This window comes from Mustela erminea, chromosome 4 (genome assembly GCF_009829155.1).
Source record: "Mustela erminea isolate mMusErm1 chromosome 4, mMusErm1.Pri, whole genome shotgun sequence".
Taxonomy (NCBI): domain Eukaryota; kingdom Metazoa; phylum Chordata; class Mammalia; order Carnivora; family Mustelidae; genus Mustela; species Mustela erminea.
Window position 1 is genome coordinate 101357205 of NC_045617.1, and position 25592 is coordinate 101382796.

Genomic DNA, 25592 nt, shown 5'->3' on the forward strand with positions numbered 1-25592 from the left:
TGTCACCTGAGTTCCAGACGACTTTTAATCTTTCTGAGGTCCAGCTTCATTTCCTCCCTTTGTTTTTGAAGTAACATTTAATTAGAGCTATGCCAAGTGCCTTAAACCACAGAATAAAACCTGGAAGTAGGTACTATTACCATCCTCATTTTCTAAATGAGAAAACCGAGCCACAGAACATTTAGTATGATGATGCGTGGTGTTACATATTTGGTAAGTGATGTAAGGTGAGATGCAGGATCAGGTGGAAAATTCAAATCTTTGCTCTTGTCTTGTGTGTCTACTTCTCTAAGAAGGAATGGGACATCCCTGTATCCTCATAACAAAGTCTCCTTTTTGCTTAAGGTAGCTTGACTTGGCTACTGTTACTTGGAAACAAAGAGTAGTAACTAACACATCATTAAGTTAATGACCTGGCAGGGAAGAGATTCATAAGTACAGAGAACGATAATGCAAAGTAGAGTGTGGTAGCTATTATGAAAATTACAAACAGAGCTATTCAGAAACACCAGTGAGACCATTTCTATATTTTGTAGTAGAGCAAGGAGGGAGGGGCAGGGTGAAAAGCTTGATGAATAGTTTGGCTCTGCTTTGGACCTTGAAGGATGTTGACAAGTGGGGGATGGTAAGGGAAAAGATATTCTACAGAGAGGGAACAGCTGGAGAAAAGGCACATATGATGAACAGGCCAAGGATGGACTGAAACTATTTTAATGTGACTTGTATTGTAGGGGCTGTTGAGGTGTGGAAGGAGTACAGCTCCAGATCATGATAGGCCCTTAAAGCTTGTCTCTGGGGGATGAACTTTATTCCCTAAGAAATAAAGAGTTACTTACAGTTCATGAACAATCATGACATCATCAGCATTTGTTTTACTCAAATTTTGTTATCAGGGGAGCAATAATTGAGATGGATAGAAGGTTGAGAAATCTGTAAGTAGAACTACTTGTTAGAAAATTGGTGCAATGCATGAAGTCACTGGTGATGAGTATTTAAAGTGAAGCAGAAGGGGGAAAAGATTTTTGTTAAGGAACAAATTTGACATTTATGAGGTAAAATTGTGTCTGAATGAGTAATAATGGAAGAAAGAGGTGTCATTGACAAAAATAGAGATTTCTAGCTTAATAACTAAGATGATCCATTAACTGGAATGGGACGTAGGATCAACTCTAGTGGAAGGTAGAAGTTGCTTTCTTGGAAACCATTACAGATAAAAAAAAAAAAAAAAAGGAATATTTAACGTGTTGTTTCTTAAAGCATCCCTGCTTATTCAAAACTAGCTTTAATTCTTAATCTTACATTGCATACCTACTTCTTCTCATTTACATCTGGGGTGATCCATAGCTTTGGTAATGTTCAAATTCATGGTTAAGCATTCTTATAACCCAAAGAACTGGCCTCCACGGGGTAATGAAATAATTTATAAAGATATAACAATGTGTTTCCTAGGTCCCTGAGTTGAAGACTTCTCCTCTCTGCTGAGTACCAAGGGTGTGGTTGGGGGAATGGGTGATAAAAATTCCAGATAGGTTTAGGGGAGCCCTAGAATACAGGGGACTGGTCCTGATTCCAAATGTGTATGATGGAGAATGTACAAGACTCAAAACTCCCATCCAGTTGGCTGAGATACCAGGGTAGCAAAGGTAAAATAAGGAGCCTGGCAAGTGGGACCCAAGGCAGCCTCAAAGACAACAGGACACTTAAACCTGGCCATCAGACTAGGTAACCCCTGGCTAATGGTAGATGGATACTCAAACTTCCTTCACACTAAGCACAAGCATAAGAACAAGAGGCAAAGAGGGGGCAGGGGAAAATTGAGACACAGAATTTTAAATGGAAATGGCTAAGCTGATTAACATATTATTCAGCCATTAATTAGGAAAGAGGGCATTTAAACTGAGGGTTCATTTAACTGAACATTGTCATTTACATAGAAAGTTTTAAGCATTTCAGAGTATTACATCACTACAAGAATATTACCACTCCGACCTTATTGTTCATTTCAAATAATTCAAGTTCAGTTTGATTTTTCTTTCTTCCTTTCTTTCTCTCTCCCTTTCTTCCTTCCTTCCTTCCTCCCTTTCTTTCTTTCTTTCTTTCTTTCTTTCCTTTTTTCTTCCTTTCTTTCCTTCTTTCCTTCTTTCTTTCTGTCTGTCTCTCTGCTTCAAGAGAGGTGGAGGAGAGGGGAAGGGAGAAAGAGAATCTTAAACAATGAGTGTAGAGCCCAGCACAGGACTTGATCTCACAACCCTGAGATCATGACCTAAGCCAAAATTAAGAGTGGGTTGCTTAACTGAGTGAGCCACCCTGGTACGCCCAATCTGATTTATAAATGACTCACGAGAAACCTTGCTTACTCTAAACACACAATAGGTCAGAATATCTCACAAGGTATTTATGATAATGTGTTAATTTTTCTAAGTAGTAAGCATAGCTTGAAAAGCGGGTAAGCTGAGTACACATGAAATCAAAATAGATTTTCCTCCAGTTGAAGCCAGTTAACTCAAAGAAGGTAGGAAAACAAAAGTAAGTATAATTATATTTACATATATAGGAGGTGAAGCAGCCTTGGAGCAAACTAACATATTTGGGAAATATGATATAATCAGTGGTTGAGGCAATTGTGGGTATTGATCTTTGATAAGATTCAGAGGTAGATAATAGTTGTAGTTAACAGAGTTCAAGGTCATTATGTGGTCAAGAAAGTAGACATACTCCATATGATTCCAGAGGAAAATTGACAGAGGTCGATTTTGCTTGATTATGAGAGATAACTCTGTAGCCATTCAATGCTGCCTAAACTTAAGTGATTAGATCTCAAAATAATGATCTCTCTGTCACTGAAACTATTAAGACAATCTAAAAGTTGTAGAAAGAATCCCTTCTACAGTGAGTGAAGCTCTTGTCTTTGATGCCCCGTAGGAATTTTATCCAATCCTAAGTCTGTCTATAAATGCATGTTTCACTTAGCTTACTCAGTAACATCTAATTTTGTCATAAAATTATAAACATAGACAACATTAAAATATGAAGTGCTGCTGCTATTGTGACTTGTGGTTACACATTCCTGTGGTAGGTCCATTCCTTGGCATCTGAACACAACAGGTAAATTCTAAGTAAAAACACAGCAACTTCTTGGGAAGGCCACATGCAGTAATCTTCTAGATGGCATACAACTGCAGAGTCCAGAGCTAATAACCAAGAAAAAGACCTATAAAACATAGCTTATAGAAAAAAGAATTCTTGCAGATTCTCTTGAAAGTCTCAAACCCACGCATATTTGGTATTTGCGGCAAGGTTGCCCAATACCACTAGAATTACAAAAGCTTCCATATGACATGTAACATATTTTAGAATTTGTTTTAATACTTCCAAGCACCTAAAATTCAATGCCACCTTAGTTAAAAGTGAAAATAGAGAAGCAGATAAGAATTCTTATATCTGAGTCCAAGTACTAGTCCCTCACTTGGCTAGATAACATTCAGAGAAAAAGAAAACTCACCTATGAAATATATAGGAAAATAACAATATTAACCACGGGGTGGGGGGAGCTGATAGATAAGGCCAAATATCCTGTTCATGCAAGAATAAAGTAAGACTCCTCAACTTTCACAACTACAAGAAAGCTGCCACCTGTATCTCTGATTTCCCAAGTGCATAGCCCTGTGATGGTCAAGTGTTTGATTGTTGTGAGAGGTCATTCTTGTCTGTCTCTTTTCTGTTTTTTAACATAGGGGACTGCCTGTGCAGTCCCAACTCCCAAATGAGATAGATTCCAACTGGTTCAGCCATCAGAAGGCTCTGTTGGAGGGAAAACCAGAATATTCCCCCTTTCTGTTTCAGGTGCTATTTCTAGCAGAGCCTGTTTTCTCAGTGGCTCTAAATGTTGACCATGGACAGGCCCACCACAGTTCCAACTTCCTCCTGGTGATTCCTGTAACAATGTCTTCTTTCTTTGTGGTCTTCAGGTGGTTTCCTGCTCCTGCTCATCTCAGGAGTTAAAAGTGAGGGCACTGAGAGGCAAGCTATAAGGAGTCACTCACATTCAGAGTACAACAAGTACAATCAGCGCCTGAGAATGAGTGCTCCCTAAATGATGTGCCCTAGGCACCTTGTTTCCTTGCCCTAATCCAGACACTGCTAATTTCTGGGTTGCTTTGCTGCCTAATGTTTAGTTTTATGGTTCTCCAGTCCCCTGTGCAGAGTTTCCTGGATTCAGTTGCTTACATGGCTCCTGTTTTCCAGCTGGACCTTGAAAGTCTCAAGCATCCCTTTCATGGAGTTCAGTCTGAATTTGCTTCTATCAAGTTCCTACCAAAGGTAAATTGAGAAAATATTAAAGGAAGACCTTTTTAGGAGTATAGAGACCTTCCTCTTCTAAGGATCTGAATTCTAGACTTACACCAATTTCGTTTATCAGGAACGACATATACCAGGATCTCATCAGCTCAGACTCTGGCAGAGATAGCGTCCCTGAATCCCAGTTTAAGGTTATTTTCTTGTATTTACTGATAGTCATTTAAAAAAAAACTCTAAAAAATAAGTCGTGATACAGGATTTTCCCCCAACATGTATCTTAAAACCTTCTGTTGGAGATATCATTCATTAATTTTACCAGATTCTGTCCTGTGGAAAATTGGGTTGAACTAAGGGGGAAAAAAAAAGAGAGGAAATCTAGTGGCTCACTTAAGTGGATTATGGGAAGAGTTTGGAGCTAATCTTGGATAAGACTGGAAGCTTTCTCTTTCATTCTGTCTCTTCCCTTCTCTTCCTCCTTCTCTCTTCACCTTCCCATCTTCCTTTCTCTCCTTTCCTCTGTCTTCACCACCCACCCTTCATCATTTCTTTTCTGTGTTGACTTTATTTTTTCATATCTGTTTTGCCAAAGGTCACAGGATTTTATTTTATTTTTTAAGATTTTATTTATTTATTTGACAGAGAGGGAGAGATCACAAGTAGGCAGAGAGGTAGCCAGAGAGAGAGAGAGGAGGAAGCAGGTTCCCTGCTGAGCAGAGAGCCTGATGCAGGGCTTGATCCCAGGACCCTGGGATCATGACCTGAGCTGAAAGCAGAGGCTTAACCCACTCAGCCACCCAGGCGCCCCTGGTCACAGGATTTTAAATAAGAAAAGTAAGTCCTTTTTTCATGAGCTCCAGCCAGGAAACTATTGGGGAAGGGATCTTTGTTGAGCCACCTTGAGTCACATGTCCATCTTTGGATGGGATATTGAAGCCAAAGGTTTCTTGAACTAGAGCCATGAGTCTACCATATCATCCACTTAGGAGGAGTGTTGGGTATATGTTGTGTGTGTGTGTGTGTGTGTGCGCGTGCGTGCGCACGCACGTGTGCAAAGGGAAAGTGCTACAATTTGTATGCCTTCGTAAGAACTACATGGTTCGACTTGTGGGGAGCAGTTTCTTAGAAGAAGGAAGGTGTTATTTTCACAAATCAAACAAGGACTGTTCACCAAATTCCTTTGGTAGAAGTCACTCAGTATATTCCATTTAAATTTCAGTACCATAAAAAGATTAGTGTTTAGCACTCACACAACTCGCTTTGTCTTTGTTTTTAGAAAAGTTAAAACATCACGTAATGCTCTATAATGGCAACTATTGGTCCCACCAGTACACAAACATTTGTTGAGTTCCTATGCTCTCGGTGCCAGGTTTCAAGTCATGGGAAAGAACATGCACAAAATTTGTGCTCTTATGGAGCCAACTTTCCAGTGGAGGAGAAAAACATTTAAGGTGGTTAAACGACAAGGTAAGAATAATTCAGGAAACAAGTGACAGGGAAAAGATGCCAATTTATAGCACTCCTCCAAGGAGCATTGCTTGACAAAGGAGTATTTGAGCTGGGATCCAGCTGAAGTAGGAAACTGAACTTAAGTACTTCTGTGAAATAACTGTGTTAAGGCAAAATGAACAAAGGACAAATGCCTTGAAAAGGGATGACACTTGGTGTTTTGAGAGCAGTAAAGAGACCACAATGACTGCAGTAGTGGGAACAGGAAGATAGTGTTAGAAAATAATACCAGATGTGTGGCAGGGACAGATCTTGTGGAAAGTATATTTTGATAAGGTCAGTATCATTAGTGTGGCAAATAGGAGTCCTCAAACAGCATTTTATTCGATGGCAGGAACAGAATGAAAAACATCTTGGGGCACTTTACTGTTTGATAGGCCACAATGTTTTGGATGAGGAAACCCCAGTAGGCAAGGGACTATGTTACAGGCCAAAGCTCATGAGGCTATTAACAAATTAACCAAAGTCATGTTAATGCTTTCCTATCAAATAAAACATGTTTACTTGAACAAAAGTCTTCTGTAATTGACTATGGGAGATTTAGTTTCTTACTAGACAATGTAATAAGAATTTCATGAATGTCTATTAGTTGAACAAGTTCTGATTTCACAGGGAGACCTCCTCTTTTGTTGGATTAGTATGAAATGATAGCTCTTATGAACATATTCAGCTTTATAAAAGCTAAAGAATCAATCAACCAATGTTGAAAAGTTTTTGGATACCAGTATATTCAAGGGACAGTCCTTGATAGAAAAACTTATGATCTAGTGGAAAAGCTACAATGTCTATGTGAATATATAGAAAGAAGACTGTGAGAAATACTAATTCAGGTCAATTATGAAAATATTATAAGAGTTCAAGGAGGAATGAAGTTATTTCAGGCCCAGTTAATCAGAGCACGTTGCACGGAGGAAATGACGTCTGAATCTGGCTTTGTGGAGTAGGATGATTTTACAGAGTGCGGCACCTGGACTTAGGAATACTTTTTTTTTTTTTAATTTTTTATTTTTTATAAACATATATTTTTATCCCCAGGGGCACAGGTCTGTGAATCACCAGGTTTACACACTTCACAGCACTCACCAAAGCACATACCCTCCCCAATGTCCATAATCCCACCCCCTTCTCCCAAACCCCCTCCCCCCAGCAACCCTCAGTTTGTTTTGTGAGATTAACTTTAAAAAGAACTAAAAACAACACCAATGACTAAACTTGTTAATAACAGTTTCGTTTTTTGACATTAACATTAGCTCGATTCGTCCCACTATGTAGAGAAATTTTGTAGATGTGTCTGAAATATTATTCATTTACTATTTATTAAAGCATATTTATTAGGTGGTTTCTATGTACAACTCACTATGGGGACAAAAACAAAGATTACATGCAATATTATAAATCTGGATGCTTAGTAGGATGGGTTTTTAAATAGAGGATTATGATATGTACACACAAATACTTTTTAACTTTCAGCTAAATGCTACATTATTGACTATGGTTAAGATAGCTATATATAAGTATAGAAGGAGATATCTATATGTTGCTTTTGGTGGGTATGTGTGTGTATATATTTCAGCCATCTCACATAATTCATGTTTAATTTAGAACTCTTAGAATCTTCTTTACATTTATGTCCAAAAGACATCTGTAGGTACTGCTGCAGTTCTTCATAGAAATATGTCTGTTCTGGCTCAGTGTTTCAGGCCCGTGTCTAATCTTGTATCAATTACTCACATCATCTCACATGTCCAGAAGGAATTTATATCAAAGTTGGTAAGCCATCTAACAAATGCGTGCATGCTTCTCTAAAGTAGAGCTGTATTTGAAATTTTACAGAGGTGGCACTCTTCCAGGCGTCATATCTCACAAAGGATAAGAGAAATCCAAAACTTTATACAAAACGAAGCATAGCATTGTACAGTTATCTATGCAAAATGTGCTAGTTATTTATTGCAATATATGTAAAACCAAACATATCTCTGTCAAGTTGGTATCTGATTCAAAGGTGAATGATTTATGTACACAAATAACTCACTTTCACTTTATCAGAAACAAATGACAATTAAGAGTCAGAGAAGCACTCAAGTTTAATTTTACTCAAGTTTTTGTCCCCTTCACCAACCACATACTGATAAACATCATTTCACACCAGACAAGGTTTGGGGGAACACAATAGACATGGACTTTGGTTTTGCTTTTAGTTCTTCAATAACTGGTATTTGAGTTGGGAAAGGTCACCTTACTTCTTTGGGTCTCACTTTCCATATTTGAAAAGTGAGTTGTTGAAATAGTCCCCTTTGAAGTCCTACTCATAGAGTACAGACAAAGAGTCTTTAAAAAAAGAGGAAGGACAGAGTTCACGGTTACTCCCCTAACTATAAAGGAAATGAGGGATGTTTATGACCTCCCTATAAAGTTTCAATAAAATGTCATTCAGGGTGCTCATACCTGCTGAACGTCAGACATTCATAACACAGGTTTGTGCATGGTAGACAGGCAGTCTGTAAGTGTTGGGTGAGTCGGCGAACATATTTCGTGCTTTTAATCTATTATTCTAGTGATAAGATACATAACAGTTAAAACGGCATATTTAACATTAAGAGAATAGCGTACTGAATGTACTATAAATCATTCTGCTTCTCAATATACATGCAATTCTTTTCCTAACTCACAGTTCCAAATGTTTTATAGGTCATATAATCACAAAAAAGACACACATTCAAAAGTGAATATATTGATCTGATCCACGGGCAAAACACTTTTCTAAAAGAAATGTATTGAATCCACTTATCACTTTTACCCAAGGGAGGAAAAATGTTCCATTGTTACGAGTAAGCAGTGTAGCCCATGTTTCTGCACATTGTTGGGTATTTTTTAATCTAGACATTTCTGAAATTTAAGATGAAGGTAAGTTTTAATGTCACCATTTTTGTATTAGTAAAACACTAGCAACATTTAAACATTTATGTGACCAAGTAACATTAAGTAGGAAATTTCTATGAGACATAAAATGTAAGATGTAATCTCTTTTCATGAGAAACAACTTAATGTGTTTTATTAAGACTTTTGCCCTTAGGGTGCTGCTACAGAACTTGGAACCAAAATCATTTAACTCTGTGCCCTGAATATGGAGAAAAAGAAAGAGGGAAAAAAAAAAAAAAACCCACAAATCTAATTTGTAAAATTATTCTGTGGTGCTTTGTCGGCAAGCAGTATAAACATCTTAAAGAATAATGACCCATTGTATTTTTTAGTCATCCAGACATTCTTTAAGGTAGTAAAGATTTTTTTTTTTTTGAGAGTAAATTGTTTTTTGGAGAGTCAAAAAAGGAAACATGTGGAACACATTCCTTGGCTTTCCAAAATCTCCAACTGTGAGTGACACATGTACAGTATTTTAAAAGTTTCAAAAAAAAAAAGCACAAATCATACTGTCATTCTCCAAATACTACTATATCTACCAAATAGTACTGCTTTTGAAAAGGTTTAGCTAGCTAGTGTGTCAACATCTGGTAATCAAAGTTTGGGGATGTAGGGTAGGAAGTGGACTGAAATCAAATAGTCAAATATTTGCCACATTTGAAGTACACTCTTGGTTAGAATACTTGGCACATGGTAAGAACAAGAATACAATTTCTTCCTTTGTGTTACTTTGACTAGTAAATTCACTTAATGAAAACCAATGTATTTTGGTACTTCATTTAAAACTAAAACCATCCTTTGAATAAGAGAAGGTAACTATCATTTTATCAGAACTTCAAAAAATACTACCATAAAATTAGACCAATGTTCTACAAAACAATACTTTGTATTTTAAATGTATATGTACTTGATCAGACCCTGGACTTAAATAAATTGAGGAAGTACTCAAGATAGTCAATGCCAGACTGGCCTCTGCAAAACACATAGCTGGGCAAAACTACCCTAAAACACACCAATAATGAAACCATCCTACTTATAACTTGAGAAAGGAAGGTTAAATAGTAGCAAAATTAGTAAGAATGTAAATGGCTATTTACTAACTGGGCAGAAGGTTTGTGTGATTCATTGTGATCCATATGAATGACAAATACAACAAATCAAGACAAACATTGCTCCTATCAGACATGCAATATATGCATTATTACGGGGCCTTTGGAGCATAACTGATGGAAACCTCTGTTGAAATTAGTCAACAAATTAGACTATAGGAAAACTTACCTTAGAAATTTTCAAACAGATGGAATAAGAATGGCTGTTATGCTTCTCTATGCTTTTTTTCTAAAACATGAGTTAACTTTTTTTCTCAAAAGAGGCAATCTGCTGTCTTGGGACCTTGTCACATTGTCCTCAAAATTTTCACTTTTATCTGTTGCAACCATATCCAAAATTATTTCCATTCTTCCTGTGCTAATCATGTATACTCCCCTGTTAAATTTCTGGGTTTCTTTTTCTCTTCCTCACTTATACTGCAACATAGCTTTCTCCTCCTCTCCTCTCCCTCTTGCCCTGGCTCCATGACTACCAGAGCTCTCTTCTCTCCCACACTTATCTATCTTCAACTTCTGTATCTGGATTTACAACTATATGATTTTAATTTCATCTAGAGATTTATGTTTCAAAATGTAATCCATAACACTGTGCCAATAGAACCTTAAAAATTCTTTAAAAAATCTAAAGGAGGGGCACCTGGGTGGCTCAGTGGGTTAAAGCCTCTGCCTTAGGCTCAGGTCATGATCCCAGAGTTCTGGGATCAAGCCCAGCATTGGGCTCTCTGCTTAGTGGGGAGCCTGCTTCCCCACCCCTCCTGCCTGCCTCTCTGCCTACTTGCAATCTCTGTCAAGTGAACAAATAAAATCTTAAAAAAAAAATCTAAAGTAGATGGTGCAAATGATCACTGAAAATGCCAGTCATCTTTAGCTGTACTTGGATAAGCTCCTATAAAATGGGCTAAGGATTATTTTGAATACCACCTAAGACCAAACCAATTATACAAACTTCCTTTGCTATAGGCATGGCTTAGAAGCTCAGATCTCATATTGGGGCTATATATTTCAGCCAATAGGCTTCTCAGAAGTAGTGCAAAACATATACACCAAGTAATGACTCCATCACAATTAAAACACAGTTTATGAAAGCAAATGGAAGACACAAAGAATCTCTTCCCATGTGGAACAGTATGTGTCAATATTCACAAAAACATTATGTTAGGGTTGGGGTGCTGAGTCCATACAGCCTTTACCTCAGAAGAGTGAGAAAGATAAGTGGGAAAAAAATGGCCTTTGCAATGTAAGAAAAAAAAAATACAACTCTTTTAAAGCAAATGTGAAAGAAATGTTATAATTTATAATTTATTTACGGATGTGCCTTAATTTCCTTGCTTTAGAACTTTTACAGAGAAAATTCCAGAAAAAAATATATTAGAACATAGTTTTCAAAGTGTTTCTATAAGATAAAATAAACTCAGAGACTGATATCTCAAAATATAACAATAGAAACAGAAAAATCTTGGTTTGAAACCCTAGGTGAACTGTAGATTTTCTAATATTTCAAATAAAAAAATATCTACTTTTGTTCCCTAAATATAGTAACCCCTTGGCACCTCTCCAGATGGAACCATCACTAAAAGAAAGTGAGCTTTGTCTTTTGTTCTGTTTCTGATTGAGCTGTTCATTTTTCTACTCCACATACTTCTGCTTTCCTGAGAGAACACATGGGACATGCTTTCAGTATAAAATATTCCAAAGTCTTTTGATTGTTTTGAGTCTCACCTCCAGGGCCATACTCTATAGGTACAGGATCATTTTTAAAAAATGAGAATACAAAACAGGTGGAAATCAGGAACTAAATAAAGCTTTTCAGACTAAAATGCCTTATTTTGATTAGAGTGTCATTCCTTTTTTTATATGCTTTAAATATTGGTAATGAGACTCTTGTACAATTATCTAGGATTAAGATTTCTGTCAAGATACACGTTTCTAGAAACAATGACTATGACCAATATTAAAGTTAAATTCCAAGAGAAATTGTTAATTGCTAGCATGTGATAGCCACTGAAAAAATTACACCTATGTCATTAGATTTTCATGAAGATGATTCACTGGTTTTATATACAAAAATATTAGACTCTTTAGTTGCAGAAATCCAATTAAAAAAAGAAGACATAAGTCTTATTCTGCAGCCATAACGCTGATAATGTGACTTAGTGATTTAAGTTTTTTGAGTTTAAGAAAGCAAAAGGACTCTACTGCTAGGCCTCTATATATCCATCCAGATAGACATCTAAAGGATATTTTTAATAGGTATAACCTAAAACAAAGTTCTCCCAACACAAATAAAATAGCAATAGCTAAGTCTGACATTCAGTTTGAATTGTGACTCAAACTCACTCACATTAACAACCTAGTGAAGACTAACAACAAAATAATGTTTCCTCTGTGTGGATTTCTACAGGTAAAACCGACACCCTCTCCTACTTTCTAGCGTTTTAGAATTAAGTATTGAGCATTTTCCCAAGCATTGTAAACTGGCCTAAGGGCCCCATGAAATCAGTACTGGAAGCTGCTTTGTCATAATGAAGTGTTTTCCTGATTAGAATTTGGTAAGGCAGGTTCTCTTATTTTAAAACTTGTCTTTTTTATTCTGCCTTCTATGCCTGTTTGTTTTGCTCTTTCTTATTAGCTTTATTGAAAGACAGTTGACATGTAAGATTATGTAAGTTTAAGGTATACGGCATGTCAATTTCATACATTTATATATTGTAAAATAATTACCACCATGGCATTAGCTAATACCACCATCTGGTCATATAATTACCATCTTTTTTGAGTGGTGAGAATATTTAAGATGTACTCAGTTAACAACTTTCAGGTATATAATACAGTACTGTTGGCTACAGTCGCCATGCTGTATATTAGATCCGAGGAACTTATTAGTTTTATAACTGAAGGTCTGTACCATTTAACCAATATGTCTCCATTTCCTCTACCCTGCCAGTCCCATTTACTGTGCTTCTCTGAGTACACCTTTTTTTTTTTTTTTAGCTTTCACATATAAGTGATAACATACAGAATTTGTCTTTCTCTGATTTATCTCAGTATACAAAGTGCATCTAAGTTGCTGTCATAAACAACAAGATTTCCTTTCCCATGGCAGAATGTACATGTGTGTCCACACCACATCTTCATCCACCAAAGGGCACTTAGGTTGTTTCTCTATCTTGGTTATTGTAAATAATGCTGCAATGAACATGGGGTACAGATAGGCCTTAAAAAAATTTTTTTTATTAGAAAAGAAAAAATATATTGCATAGGTCTTAATACTCAGATACCAAGTATATTCACAAATAGCAAGTAAGTTCATGTGAACAGTTCTGGGTGGGAGACCCTGATGGCACTCGTCTGGGGGAGGGGTTTAGCCCCTACCTCAATCAACCCCATCCTCTCACAGCTCAACTCTTGGGTACATCAGGGAACAAGCCCAAGGCAGCCCTCCACTGTATTTTTCCTTCAGGTGTCCAAGATCCCTGAGTAATCGCAACATCCTCCCCTTCCTCCTCTTAGATCATGCCTCTGTAAGATAGCTGCCTAGGACAGGTCAGTAGTGAAGCTCTGATTAAAAAAACAAACAAACAAACAAAAAACACAAAAGCTACAAAAACAAAGAAGAAACACATTGGGTCCCTTAAGACCATGAGACACACAAACCACTTCTATGACCTCCCCATCTTTCTGGGGCCATGACCAGAAGCACACACCCCTTGCAGGGGCCAGTGTAGCCCAGACACTCTCCTGGTTCTGTCATACCACTGCTGTCTTACTGACAGTAACAATAAGGCACCTGCTACATATACATCCAGCCAGAAGCCCAGTTGTCCTCTAAGCCTGTGCTTTATGCTATAGCACTAGGGAGCATGTGCCCCCAACTGGAAGCTACCTGCACACCCCAGTGAGCTTCCTAGGAAACACAACGTTCCCTCTATCTCCATCTTCTTCCCCTCAGGTGGGCTGTCGTCCATTTTCTAACAAGCACCAATCCCTCAGTTCCTGCCTGCCAAAGTCCACCCCTAAAATTCGGTTGTCTCTGCCATATGGGTAAGGTTGGTCCCCAGGTCCAAGTTCAATATTTCTCAAAAAACAGTTGTTAGGAACTATACAGATTTTTCTTGATGATTCAGAAGCCCATGCTCAGGGTCAGGGACTGGCTGAAGGCAGAGATGAAAGGAGTGATGGTAGAGCTGAATAGCCCCTGGCTCCTAGGCCAGAGGCAATAGTTCAGACACCGACATGAGGGTCAGCTGGAAGCTGGGCACTAAGCTGGGGTTGAGGGCCCACCGGCCAGTGCTGTGGCAGCTCCTGCCCTGCTGTACATAGGTATCCAGCAGTGCCTCTCAGAGACCACAGGGCTTGCTGTAGCCCAGATGGAATAGTTTCTTGCCCACCTGGCAGACCAACCGGCTGGGCATTGATGACAGCCATTCTAATGTGTATGAGGTAATATCTTGTGGTTTTAATTTGTATTTTCCTGATGATCAGTGATGTTGAGCACCTTTCTATGTATCTGTTGACCATCTGTATGTCTTCTTTGGAAAAATATTTGCTCAGTTCTTTTTCTCGTGTTTTAAAAGATTTTATTTAAAATAGAGTGAGAGAGGGAGCACAGGTGGGAGAGGGAGAGGGAGAAGAAGGCTCCCTACAGAGCAAGGAGCCCAACATGGCCTCCATCCTAGGACTCTGGGATCATGACCTGAGCCAAAGTCATATCTTAACCAACTGAGCCACCCAGGCACCCCTTTTTGCCTCTTTTTTGTTGTTTTGCTCTTGAGTTGCAGGAGTTCTTCATACATTTTAGGTATCAATACCTTATCAGATATGTGACTTGCAAATATTTTCTCCTATTCCACAGGTTGCCTCTTTATTTTCCTGATTGTTTCTTTTGATGTGCAGAAGGCTTTTGGTTTGATGTAGTCCCATTACCCTCTTGTAGTTTATTTTTGCTTTTGTAGCTTGTGCTTTTGATGTCATATCTAGGAAATTGCTTCCAAGACCCATGTAAAGGAACATTTTCCCTATGTTTTCCTCAGCGGTTTTAGGGTTTCAGGTTTAAGAGTTTCATCCATTTCAAGTTAATTTTTGTGAGTGGTATAAGATAGGAGTCCAGTTTCATTCTTCTGTATGTGGTTATCCAGTTCCCAACATCATTTATGAAAGAGACTATCTTTTCCCCATTGAGGATTCTTGGCTCTCTTGCAAATATTAGTTGAACACATATGTGAGAACTTATTTCTGGGCTCTCAGTACTGTTCCATTGGTCTATATGTCTATTTTTATGCCAGAAACATTCTGTTTAGTTTTGTAGTATAGCTGTGTATTCGATTTTGAAATCAAGGAGCATGATGCCTCCAGCTTTGTTCTTGCTTCTCAAGACTCCTTTGGTTCTTTGGGGCCTTTTTAGGAGAAAAAAAAAATATATATATATATATACACACACACACACACACACACATATAATTTCCTTGAATAATGCCACTGGAACGTTTATAGGGGTTGCATTGAATTTGTAGATGGATTTGGGTAATATAGACATTGTAACAATATGAATTCTTCCAATCCATGACCACAGGATATCTTTCCATTTGTTGTGTTTTGTTCAATTCCTTTCATCAAAGTCTTCAAGATCTTCCAGCTCGTGGGTAAAATTTATTCCCAAGTATTTTAATGGTTTTGATGATACTCTGTATGGGATTGGTTTCCTTATTTTTTGGATGATTGGTTGTTAATGTATAGAAACCCAATTATTATCTGTTGATTTTTGCATATGCAAGTTTACTGAATTCATTCATTAATTCTAGTAGTGTTTTGGTGGAGATTGAGATTTTCCGTATATAAGACAGTATCATCTGTAAACAAAGACAGTTTTGCTTCTTTCTTTGATGTCTTTTATTTCCTGTCTGAATGCTCTGGCTAGGACTTCTAGAACTATGTTGAATAGAACTGGTAAGGGGGTGCGGGGGAGGCCACTCCTGTCTTGTTCCTAATCTTAGAGGAAAAACTTGCAACTTTTCACCATTGAGCTTGAGGTTGTTTGGGTATATCACACATAATATTCATAGATTTTGTTTTTAAGTTTCATGACCAAAGCTGTTAGGATCATTTCAAAAAATATAAACTTTAGAAATCAATATTGGGACATTTACCATTTTTTTAAATTTATTTTCAGCGTAACAGTATTCATTGTTTTTGCACCACACCCAGCGCTCCATGCAATACGTGCCCTCCCTAATACCCACCACCTGGTTCTCCCAACCTCCCACCCCCCGCCCCTTCAGAACCCTCAGATTGTTTTTCAGAGTCCATAGTCTCTCATGGTTCACCTCCCCTTCCAATTTCCCCCAACTCCCTTCTCCACTCTAAGTCCCCATGTCCTCCATGCTATTTGTTATGCTCCACAAATAAGTGAAACCATACGATAACTGACTCTCTCTGCTTGACTTATTTCACTCAGCATCATCTCTTCCAGTCCCGTCCATGTTGCTACAAAAGTTGGGTATCCATCCTTTCTGATGGAGGCATAATACTCCATAGTGTATATGGACCACATCTTCCTTATCCATTCATCCATTGAAGGGCATCTTGGTTCTTTCCACAGTTTGGCAACCGTAGCCATTGTTGCTCTAAACATTGGGGTACAGATGGCCCTTCTTTTCACTCATCTGTATCTTTGGGGAAAATACCCAGTAGTGCAATGGCAGGGTCATAGGGAAGTTCTATTTTTAATTTCTTGAGGAATCTCTACACTGTTCTTTAAAGTGGCTGTACCAACTTGCATCCCCACCAACAGTGTAAGAGGGTTCCCCTTTCTCCACATCCCCTCCAACACATGTTGTTTCCTGTCTTGCTAATTTTGGCCATTTTAAGTGGTGTAATGTGGTATCTCAATGTGGTTTTACCATTTTTAAGATACTGAATTCTCTCCTCTGTGAACATTATATATCTAGTTATTTGTTCTCATTTCTTTGTATTTCTTTTTTTTTATTTTTAAAACTTAAATTCATTTAGTCAACATATAGTACATCATTGGTTTCAGATGCAGAGGTCAATAATTCATCAGTTGCATGTAGCACCCAGTGGTCATCATGTGCCCTCCTTACTGCTCATCACCCAGTTCCCCCATCTTCCCACCCCTTTGTTATTCCTAGTATCATTTTTAATATGTATAGGTTTTTACATCAAAGGTTTAGTATATATTTGGTTTTAATACATATTTGGCTTCTTCTAGTACTTTATAGTTCTTTTATTGCTAACTTGAATATTTTGTTTAGTTTGTTATATTTTGATTGGTAACTATTCTGTGTAGGAGCACTGTTATTTTGGCTATTTTTTAGCCTGAAACTTTGCTGAATTCTCTTACTACTATATATATTCCCATCCCCACTACCACACAATAGCTATTACAAATGATAGAACTGTCTACACGAAAATCCAAGAGAATATATATTATAATATTATAACCAGCCATTTAAAAATACAGCAGATTTTTAAAGTTTTTAAAGATATTTCCCTTATGTATGAGAGAGAGCATGAGATAAAACACAAGTGAAAGAAGGAGCAGGGGGAGAGGGAGAACCGGACTCAGGACTCACAGCTAATCAGGAAGCCAGATGTGGGGCTCAATCCCAGAACCCTTCGAGCATGACCTGAGCTGAAGGCAGACACTTATCTGACTAAACCACACAGATAACCCTGATTTTTAAGTTCTAATTACTTTTTATTTCTTTTCCTTATGTTATTACATTTATTATAGTGCTAACACATTGACAGGTTTTTTTTTTCCAGAAAAAGGCTCAATTAAAAAAATTAATCATTTAGTAAAATATTCATTGTAAGGTTTGGTAGATAATACTCATGAGCTAAGGAAGGTTCCCATCTACTTTAAAGAGGTTTTATCAAGAACAAGTATTTATCAAATGTTTTCTGCATTCCTTAAGAGATGGTTTTCTTTTCTCCTCTATTAACAATATGATTACATAAATTTCCTGATATTGAACCAATCTTCATTCATTCCTGGTATAAACCTTGGTGTTGCAGTCAGTTTGGGCTATTATAACAATACTATAAACTGCATGGCTCACAAAACAGCCATTTGCGTCTCACAATTCTGGGGACTGGGAAATCCAGCATCAAGGTGCCAACAGATCTGATGTCTGGTGAGGTCCCTTTTCTTGATTTGCATATGGCTGTCTTCAAGTTGTATTCTTACATGATCAAGAGAAAAACCAACTAATTTCTTCTCAGAAGAACGCTGTCCTACTCATGAGAGTTCTTATGAACTAATTACCGCCCCCCAAAGTTTCCCGTCTCCTAAAAATAGAACATGGGTTTTAGGATTTCAGCATGTGACTTGGCTGGGGGAGGGAAGAGGGAAGAGTTCATAATAACTGGTCATGTTGTATTAATTTTTTTGATTTTGTAACAATTTTATAACAGTTTTTCGATTTTATAACAGTTTAAAATCTGTGTTCTTAAAACTTTCTTTTTTTATATTTGCATTTATGCCCATGCATGTTTTAAAGTTGGTCTGGCTCCAGAACCACGGCACTTAATCTCTATGGTGTACTGCCATCAGTAATGGAAGTTATTAAGTAACAACTCAGCAAAGTAAATTTTAAAGATCCAACTGGATTTACTTAACTCGATTAATGAATCAGGCAGTATCCCATCTAGCAAGTAGAGGGGAGGTTCAAAGGGCTACAGAAAAGAGTTTTTAAACGTAAAGAGGGAGTAGAAAAAATGAAATTATTAGCAAAGAACCCATTGTTCGAAGCAAGGTCACCCTCCTAAGGAGAATAGAAGGGGTCTATCAGTAAATCTCCTAGCGCTGACCAGGAAATTCCCATGTTGACTGGTTAAAGGTTACATTCCTCAGGGGTTGAAAGTGCAGTTAAGTTAGGTATTAAATCTTGATTTACTGACTTGTGGCCTTAACCTAAGTGATGCCATCTTGGGTCTGTAGTTTTCTTTTTAACAAAGTGAATAATTTTCCCAAGATACAATAAGGTGAACGTAAAAGCTGGATGAAAGTATGCCAGACTGTAAGATTCTTGAATACAGAATCTATTTGTAGACCTTTGGAGGTTCAGTATCGAGGGCCCTAGAACCCTACTCCATAAATCTTAAGGGTTAGTGGGGCAGAAATTTGAGCGAAATTATGCCTGAAGGACTAAATTATTTTGACTTATCAAGAGTCAATATCACTAGCCAAGCAGGAAGGAAACAATTTTGTAGGAAGCTTATGAGGGATGAATGTTGAGAATAGTGGTAGCTCAAGGGAATGAGACACAAAATCAAGAACAAGAGCTTTGTCACAAGTGCCATGGAAATAAAGGATGAAGTTCCACTTCTTGAGCAATTCTGACAACCTGAAATGGCTCTGGTTCTTGCTCGCTTGGTTCGTTCTTTTCTTTCTTTCTTTCTTTCTTTCTCTCTCTCTCTCTTTTTCTTTCTTTCTTTCTTTCTTTCTTTCTTTCTTTCTTTCTTTCTTTCTTTCTTTCTGTTTAAAGAATTCATGTGTTTTTTTAAGAGAGAGAGAGGGCGAGCATACAAGTAGTGGGGGCAGCAGGCAGAGGGAGAAGGAGAAGCAAGCTCCCGGCTGAGCAGGGAACCCAATGCCGGGCTGGATTCCAGGACCTTGGGATCATGACCTGAGGCAAAGGCAGACACTTAAGGACCAAGCCACCCAGGAGCCCTGAAATGGCTCTTGTGTTTTAACTCCTCTGTTTCCACCAACTGCTTCTTCCATATTTTAGGCACACTGTTCCTGCTGGAGGAACATAGCAGTTTAAATGTATCTGCAGAACAGTGGTTTGATCATCGAGTCTCCAGTCACTCCTGCAGAAACCATGGAAATCAGCTATGCATCTCCCCCTCCCCTTTCTTTCTCTTTCTTCCCTCCCATTTTCAGCCAATCATGAGGTCTACTAATATCAGCTTCTAAATAAATTTCCAACAGCCCTCTTCTACTCGGTACAGGATATGCCCTATGCACTACGCCATTAATAACTCCTGCTTTGTTCACTGAAAGAGACTATAACATGATCTGCCTTGTCCTATGTTCCTTACATTAATCTGTTCCTCTACAGATCTGCCAGAAAGATTTTTCTAAAATACAAACCTAAAGTTCTAATATCACTTCTCTGCTTAAAATCCTTTGTGGCTCTCCATCGCCTACTGGGTGAAATCCAAGATTCTTGCCCATGCAGGTGAGGACCTTCATGTTTTGGCATCATATTATGTTGTGCAGCCTTTTTTTTTTTTAATAATTGTCTCATATTATATTTACATCACCATTTTCTTTATGGTACCATTGTCTTGAAGTTCATATTTCAACAACATAAAACTTCTTGTAGATTCCCTCACACTGTAACTTCCTTGTTCTTACCTCAAGGTCTTTTCAACCTGAAAGTTTTCCTATATATGAAGTAATTTTTCCTCATCTGAAAGACTGCTTCTTTTACAAAACTACATTTTTTTAATAAAACTATGCCTTCAACTAATAAAGATCTCATTTTAAGAATTTCTTACACACATGTAAGAAATCATTTATTTTATAGATTTCCATGCCTATAGTTCAAATATACAGCCTACATTCAATACAGAGTATCTTTTTTAGAATTTATTTTCTCTTTGTGAATTTTTTTTGCAAATGTATCAAGCAAGAGTCATTTCAGATTTCTTTTGTATAGACATCTAGTATTAAGTTGCCATGCTACCTTAATGAACATTACCTAATTCCTGCTCTACCTTATATCTAACACCAACTAAAAGTGAATTAAATAATTCAACCAGAGTTCACTTAAGGAAAATCAGCAGACCTAAACAAATGAACCAAAGTCAGCTTCTGAATTTTTAATCATTTCATATACTTCCCAAGTATTCCCCCATTAAGTTCACATGTTCTGTTCTTCTTGTATCCTTAGGTACTGGAGTATCAGGTAATTCAGTAGAAATTTCAGTAGAAATCAAGTAAAAAAAATTCCTTATCACTGATGTAAGAAATAAATTGTTTCTGTGGAAACTGTATATACTTAGCAATATTTAGTTACTCTGAAGATAGGTACTGAACATTAAGCATATTATTATGTGCTAGTCTTTGTGCTAAAAATTATGACTAACCATGATACAGTCTTTTTCCTCACTGGTAAGTGGGACTCTGACATGTAAGTAAGCAGTGTATAGTGCTGCAATAAACATGGAGGTGTGGGGGTGCCTGGGTGGCTTCATTGGTTAAGATCTGCCTTCAGCTCAGGTTATGATCCCAAGGTCCTGGGATTGAATCCAACTCAGGACATGATCCCGGGGTCTTGGGATGGAGTCCCACGTCAGGTTCCTTGCTTAGCAGGGATGCTGTTTCTCCCCCATTCTGTTCTGCCTGCCACTTCCCCTGCTTGTGTGCATTCTCTCTCTCTCTCTCTCTCTCTCACAAATAAAATCTTGAAAACAAATGAACAAACAAATGGAGGTGTAGATATTTCTTCAATACTGTTTTCATTTCCTTTGGATTTATACCCAGAAGTAGGATTACCAGATCATATGGTAGTTCTGTTTTCAATTTTTTTGAGGTACTATTTTCCACAGAGGCTAAACCAATTTACATTCTCACCAACAGTGCCAGGGTTCCCCTTTGTTCCATAACCTCACCAGTATTTATGACCTCTTGTTTTTTGACAGTAGCCATTCTAACAGGTATGAGGTTATATCTTATCATGGTTTGACTTGTATTTTCCTGATAATTAATGACAGTGAACAACAATTATCAACAATAGTTAAAGATATGGAAATAATCTAAATGTCCATGAACTGATAAATGGATAAAGAAAATGTGGCATATATATGCAATGAAATATTCTTCAGCCATGAGAAAGAAGGAAATCCTCTTATTCCCAATAATATGGATGGACCTTGAGGTCATTATGCTAAGTGAAACAAATCAGAAAGAGAAAGCAAAATACTGCATATCACTTATATGTAGAATCTTAAAATACACACACACACACACACACACACACACACACACACACCAAACAAACAAAAAGCCCCCACGCTGATAAAGAGAAGGAAAGTGGTTACCAGAGGTGGGGGCAGGTAAGAATTTAGAAGTTAGATGAAGGTCACAAACTTTTAGCTATGAGTGAGTTCTGAGGATCTAACATAAAACATGGTGACTACAGTTGGTAACACTGAATTGTGTAAGTAAAATGTGCTAAGACAGTAGAATTTATGTTCTCACCAAAATTTTTTAAAAATGGTATGTGAGGTAGTGGATGTATGGGGGGAATCCTTTCATAAAGTATACATACATATAAGAGCACTATGATGTACACTCTAAGTATATTTTTGGTCAATTATACCTCAAGCTGAAATTTAAAGAAATAAATCAGCAGTGGAAATACTGTGCGAATAGCAACAGAGCTGGGGGTTTAACATATGGTACAGGAGCACAGTCCGGAAACACCTGTTAAGGAACTCTTTGTAAAGTGTGACTTAAAAGACCAATAGAGATTGTCCAGAGATAGTGGAAAAAATATTCCATAAAAACAGCCTGTTTGAAGGCCTCCAGTTCAGAGGATTTGAGTGAAGAGGAGGTGACCGGTGGTAAGGCTGTGGTGGCAGGCCTAAGGCAGCCTAACGAGGGATTTGAGATCTATTTGGAGGACTGAAAAGGGCAGGGAGTCACTAAAGACTTTAAGAGTGTGAGTTCTTATTGTCTTTATTAGGTAACAATGGATTCAGTTATTAATTATTTTGAATAATATTATTTTGAAACTATTAGAAAATGAATGATCTAATGCCCTCTCACAGATACATAATTAAGTGCGATAACCGATTTTACTACCTAGTGAAGTACAATATATTTTCATAAAAGTATAATTAACATATTAACATATTAATATTAACATACTAAAGTATAATTAACATATTACATATAATAGGTTATATATATAATTAATATACAAAATCATATTAGTTTGAGGGGTAGAACCTCATTAACAGTTCTGTTATGGGTCATCACAGTGAGTATAGTCATCCTCTGTCACCATATAACATTATTACAACATTATCGACTATATTCCCTACACTGTACTTTTCATCTCTATGACTTATTTATTTTATAACGAGAAGTTTGTATCCCAATCTCCTTTATCTCTTTTGCTCATATCCCCACTCACCTTTTTTCTGGCAAATACCAGTTCTCTGTATCTAAGAGACTGTTATTTGGTTTGTTAGTTTTTTAGGTTGCCTACAGTATTAATTTCTCTGACTTACGTTACTTAGCTTTATACCATATAAGCCCCATCCATGCTGCTCATTCTCTTTGTTGGATGAGTAATAGTCTATCTTCTGTATCCATTCATCTGTTAATGGATGCTTAGACTGATCCCACATCTTGGCTATTGAAAATAATTCTATAATAAACATAGGACTACATATTTCATTTTAAATCAGTGCTTTTGTTTTCTCTGGGTAAATATTCAGTAGTGGAATTACTGGGTCTTTTTTTTTAAATTATTATTATTACTATTTTTTTTTTTCGGGAAATCTCCATTCTGTTTTCCACAGTGGTTGCAACAACTTGAATTCTCACCAACAACATATGAGGGTCTTTTTTACTCTATAGCGATGAGTTATTGTCATTTTGATGTGCATTTAATTGGTCACATTGAGCATCTTTTCATATGTCCACTGGCTATATGTATGTTGTCTTTGGAAAAGGTCTATTCAGGTCCTTTGCCAATTTTTTAATTGGATTATTGCTTTTTTTTTTTTTGGTGTTGTAAAATTCCCTAAGTATATTGGATATTAACTCCTTGTCAAATATATCATTTGTGAATATTTTCTCCCATTCAGTAGATAGCCATATTATTATTCACTTTTTATTTTTTTATTAACATATAGTACATTATTTGCCCCAGGGGTACAGGTCTGTGAATCAACAGGCTTATACATTTCACAGCACTCACCATAGCACATACCCTCCTCAATGTTCATAACCCAACCACTCTCTCTTTACCCCCGACCCCTCAGCAACCCTTAGTTTTGTTTCATGAGATTAAGAGTCTCTTATGGTTTGTCTCCCTCTCTGGTTTCATCTTGTTTCATGGTTTCCTTCCCTATTCCCCAATAACCCCTCTCAAATTCCTCATATCAGAGAGATTATATGATAATTTTCTTTCTCTGATTTATTTTGCTCAGCATAATACCCTCTAGTTCCATCCACGTCATTGCAAATGGCAAGATTTCATTTCTTTTGATGGCTATATAGTATTCCATTGTGTATATATACCACAATTTCTTTTATCCATTCATCTGTCTAGGTTCTTTCCATAGTTTGGGTATTGTGGACATTGCTGCTATAAACATTCAGATACATGTGCCTCTTTGGATCATCACACTTGTATCTTTTGTGTAAATACCCAGTAGTGTGATTGCTGGGTTGTAGGGTATCTCTATTTTCAACTTTTTGAGGAACCTCCATACTGTTTTCCAGAGTGGCTATGCCAGCTTGCATTCCCACCAACAGTATAAGAGGGTTCCCCTTTCTCCATATTCTCACCAACATCTGTTATTTCCTGACTTCTTAATTTTAGCCATTCTAACTGGTGTGAGGTGGATCTCATTGTGGTTTGATTTGTATTTCCCTGAGTGAGTGATGTGGAGAGCTGAGTGATGTGGAGCACTTTATCATGTGTCTGTTGGTAGCCGTATTATTTTGTTGATGGTTTCCTTCACTGTGCTATAGCTTTTTATTTTGGTACAGTTCAAAGACTTTATTTTTGCTTTTGTTTCCCTTACCTGAGGAGACACATCTAGAAGAATGATGCTAAGGTTGATGCCAAAGAGATTACAGTCAGTTTTCTTTGAGGATTTTTATGACTTCATGTCTTATAACTAGGTCTCTAATCCATTTTGAATTTATATTTGTGTGTGGTATGAGAAAGTGGCCCCATTTCATTCCTTTGCATGGAACTGTCCAGTTTTCCCAGCACTATTTATTGTAGAGACTGTCTTGTCCCTATTGCATATTCTTGCCTCCTTTATTATAAATTAATTGACCAAGTGTGGGTTTATTTCTGAGTTCTCTGTTCTGTTCCAATAATCTATGCATCCTTTTCTGTGCCAGGACCAAACTATTTTGATTACTGTAGTTTTATAGTAAATCCTGTAATCTGGCATTGTGATACCTCTACCTTTGTTCTTCCTTTTCAGGTTTTGGCTATTTGGGCTCTTCTGCAGTTCCATATCAATTCTAGTATTATTTGCTCTAGTTCTGTGAAAAATTCTGTTGGTATTTTGATGGAGATTGCATCAAGCCTATAGAGGGCTTTGGGCAGTGAGGATATTTTAATGATATTAATTTTTCTAATCCATGAACATAGAATAACTTTCCATTTGCATTATTTTCAATTTCTTTAGTCAATGTTTTATAGTTTTCATAATAGAGATTTTTTCACCTCCTTGGTTAAGTTTATTATTAGGTATTCTATTCTTTCTGGTGATGTGTAAATGGAATTGTTTTCTTAATTTCTCTTACAGTATCTTATAAAATATGCTCAACAGATGTTTGATGAATTTCTAAGGAACACAGGAAAGTTCTTTTATAATGCAATGTTGCCACACCTAGTTAACTACCTACCTCAGACATAGATTTAGAAAAGAAGCCAACCTTCCAGTGGAAAGGTGTAATGATTGAATGATATTCCTGATTCTGGTATGAAGGCTAGACTGCCTGTTAGGTGAGAAATGGAGCAAATTTGA

At 37.2% G+C, this 25592-nt stretch overlaps 1 protein-coding gene across 3 annotated transcripts in view; it reads right to left on the bottom strand.

The window, feature by feature from the left end:
• HMGCLL1 (3-hydroxymethyl-3-methylglutaryl-CoA lyase like 1) overlaps nucleotides 1–25592 on the bottom strand; it is a 199327-nt gene that overhangs the window by 15201 nt on the left and 158534 nt on the right. Inside the window, exon 8 of one of the 3 annotated variants that reach the window (XM_032340295.1) lies at nucleotides 14765–15226. The exons of the other annotated variants lie outside the window; for them this stretch is intronic. Within the exon in view, the coding sequence (XP_032196186.1) occupies nucleotides 15164–15226 (63 nt within the window). The 3' untranslated portion in view covers nucleotides 14765–15163. Of the gene's footprint in view, nucleotides 1–14764; nucleotides 15227–25592 lie in introns of those variants that run through there. 3 annotated transcript variants of the gene reach the window in all.